At 38.3% G+C, this 3,469-nt stretch overlaps 1 protein-coding gene across 1 annotated transcript; it reads left to right on the top strand.

Moving 5' to 3' along the window:
- The first annotated feature begins 1,030 nt into the window (after window positions 1–1,030).
- LOC115402288 (zinc-binding protein A33-like) lies at window positions 1,031–2,808 on the top strand. The gene is made up of 7 exons (XM_030110801.1): window positions 1,031–1,438; window positions 1,549–1,644; window positions 1,714–1,944; window positions 2,047–2,069; window positions 2,200–2,318; window positions 2,421–2,572; window positions 2,773–2,808. The coding sequence occupies exons 1-7, from the start codon at window positions 1,031–1,033 to the stop codon at window positions 2,806–2,808; spliced, it is 1,065 nt and encodes a 354-aa protein (XP_029966661.1).
- The last annotated feature ends 661 nt before the right edge of the window (window positions 2,809–3,469 follow it).

The raw sequence follows: 3,469 nt of genomic DNA on the forward strand, positions 1-3,469 counted from the left end.
TTGCTTTATACACGTCAATTCCTATATTACAAACCCCTTTTCTTTTTTTTTCTTTTTTTTTTTTTTTTTACAATATTTATGTTGCTATATCATTTGATTGACTCTTTATACAATGAGTTATTTACAACATAATGTCAAGTGTCTTGCTGGATGGTACTTTTTCTTGAACTTAGCTCCTATCTTCAAAGTTGTTACCACACTGCAGATGAATATTGGCCTCGGATAATCACACACAAAATCAGCTGATTCACTCACTCTTATAGCGGGAAATGATTGTAAACTGTCCACTTTTACTGAACTTTGACGTTACATGTCACAGCATGCGGCCACAGCACAGTCAAAAGGCATCTTTTTAAACCCCCTTTACTTTTATTATGGATTTATTCCCCAACATCAGAAAGGCCCCCAAGACTCAAACTGGGGATATTCTCACTGTGAAGTGAGTGTGCTAAACACTATATCACTGTGCAGAAATACAATGGACATGCTAAATTAAAATTTAAAGTTGCAACCCAAACTCTGACTTTAGAGAGATGTGAAACTCTGTGACTCAGCACATATATTATGTATGAATCCATCAATAGAAGATCAAATATTTGTAGCAATGATACCTTTAAGTTTACTCACTTTCTTACTGCAACTGACTGTGAATGATGCATGAAATTTATATTCATAAAAATTGGTTTCTGTAAGTGACAAGTCAAACAAGTCCTTCATCATTTATCTTTGGCTTAACGAGTTGAGCATGTTATTGTCTTTCAAGGAGCAAAGAGCACAAATAATAGCACCTCCCATTTTATATAAAAGCAAAGTGGCAGAACAGATAAGAGGACTGCACCCACTGCTGCTCAAGACACAGTGTGTGTTCATGTTTTTGAAGGAAAATATCGAAGATGTTGCAGTGAAGAGAAATTTTATTTTTGATGAACTGATTTCTGAAACGATTCAGAACTGCATGGACTGAAGACGAGAGACCTTGGACCTGTGAAAGTGAAAGTGCGCAGGCTGTGACACAGCTGAAATCAACAGGATGGCCTCCCAATCATCCCAACCTGAAGAGGACTGCATATGCCCCATTTGCTGTGATTTATTTACGGATCCTGTTCTCCTGTCGTGCGGCCACAGCTTTTGTAAATATTGTCAGACGGAGTGGTGGAAACAGAGCAGTAGTCCGATATGCCCTGTCTGTAAGGTTGTATTTCCAATGTCTCAGCCACGTCCACCACCTAATCTGGCGCTGAGAAACTTGGCTGACGCCTTCAGACGAGAGAAGAGTCACACAGCGTCAGAACCTGAAGCACTTTGCAGCCTTCATGGAGAGAAGCTCAAACTCTTCTGCCAGGACGATCAACAACCCATCTGTGTGATTTGCAGGGATGCAAAAGAACATAAGAAACACAACTGTGTCCCTGTCAATGAAGCTGCAGAAGAATCCAGGGTAATATGTGGATTTTAGTTTGATATCTTTCGACATTTGAGTGGATGATGAACTTATAGATGAACCATAGATGAGCATTGTGTCTTAATTATGTTGATGTTTATTGGTAGGTTCAACTCCAGGTTGGGCTGATGCATTTGAAGACTAGTCTGAGGACATGTGAGAGTGAAAAAGTCCGCTGTGAAGGAATGGCCAGCCACATCGAGGTAAATACCATGATTAAAGAGAAAGCTAAAAATATAAATGTTACCTGTCCATTCACACCATTTTCTCAGTTCCAGGCTCAGCAGACTGAACAGAGCATCAAAGAGCAGTTTCAAAAGATTTACCAGTTGCTGCATGAAGATGAAGCAAGAAGAATCACTGCACTGAAGGAAGAGGCAAAGTTCATACGTGAAGCGATGAAAACCAGGATTGAGAAGTGGAACGCAGAGATCTTGTCACTCAGAGAAAAAGTCCAAACCATTGAGAAAGAGATTAACACTGAGGACATGTTGCTTGTGCAGGTAATCAGTGAGGATCTCAATCTGAAAAAGAACATTGTTTGTGTATATTTAACAAAATGAAATGGATTGACTTCCTATTCTTATCACTTTTTTATTTTATAGAACATTAAATCCACCAAGCAGCGGTAAGTAGATGAGCAATTCACATAAATATGTACATGGATTGTTTCATGTATTTCAATTGGCTTCGTTTTAAAAGGAAAAAAAAAGCTTACCTTGAGGATGTAACAATGAAACATATATGCTACCTTTCAGTTTGCAGCACACATCACCAGATGATGAGAATCTGCAAGGAGCCCTAATCGACCAAGCCAAACACCTCGGGAACCTGCAGCTCTCAATCTGGAAAAATCTGTCAGAAAATACAGAACGCTGTAAGCAACAGTGCATCTGTCTCTCGTTGTTTTGAAATTTCACCCACAATGTGGCTCACACAGTATCATTACTGTAGTGTATAAATCTGTGTCTCTCTGCAGCCCCTGTGGTTCTGGAGCCCGACACCGCCAGCTGCGATTTGAAAGTGTCCACCGACCTGACTTCTACAACAGAAAGCAACAAGTGTCAGCCGTTTCCTGGCAATCCTAAAAGGCGGCCGAGGGCTAAGATACGTATGAGTCAGATGGACAAGGTACCTTTTATTAGTTTGATTTCCTGTTCAATTGACATCATCAGATTCCATAAAACAGGTCATTTTCTCGTATTTTCGTTTTTGGGCAAAAACAAAAAAACAAGAATTCAACTTGTTTTTTCTTTTTTCCATTCTGACTGATAATACGGATTTTCCACTCATAATTTTCTGTTTGACAGGGCTTATGCTGTTCTCGTCAGAGTAAAAGTGTTCTCAGCACAGTGGTAAATGTCTGACTGCTGCTCCAGCCTCCTGTCGGACTGTAAATATCTCATAATAGTAATACTACTACGCACACATGATTACTCTGTGCTTTACTGTTCTTTGGTTCTAACTCTCTGACAAAAAAACTGTATTTTTTTTCGATTCACGACTTCATGAAAGTAGTTAAAAAAAATGACAGAATTTATACACTTAATGTCTTAAATAATAGATCTGTTGATATCCTGAAAAATAAAAACATCTCCTGTGGTTATTTCTAATTAATCAAGCCCTCACTGGACTGTAGTCTCTTCATCTGTGATAAGTGGAGTAACACAATGGAGATTATAGTCACATTATTATTTTCATTTTTTTACCATGTAAATCTCAAAACCAGGACAGCAGCTCACTTCAGTACACATTTCAAACAGCACTTCTGACAGAGAAGCATCACAATTCATTTCCACATATGATATGAACTCTGAAACTGGAGCTATAGTCAGAATGGTCTCATTGTTGATTGGAGAGTTTCTCCTGGCAGGCACGACAAATATAATAAATATACAATATAGATATCACAAAGGATAAATATTTTTTTTGATGTGAAAGAATTTTAAAATAACAATATAAAAAGGTGAATTGCACACTTTAGTGTGACTGTATTGCAGGTTTGACTGGATATGATGTAGTGAACAG

Source organism: Salarias fasciatus, chromosome 15 (genome assembly GCF_902148845.1).
Source record: "Salarias fasciatus chromosome 15, fSalaFa1.1, whole genome shotgun sequence".
In the NCBI taxonomy this organism is placed as follows: domain Eukaryota; kingdom Metazoa; phylum Chordata; class Actinopteri; order Blenniiformes; family Blenniidae; genus Salarias; species Salarias fasciatus.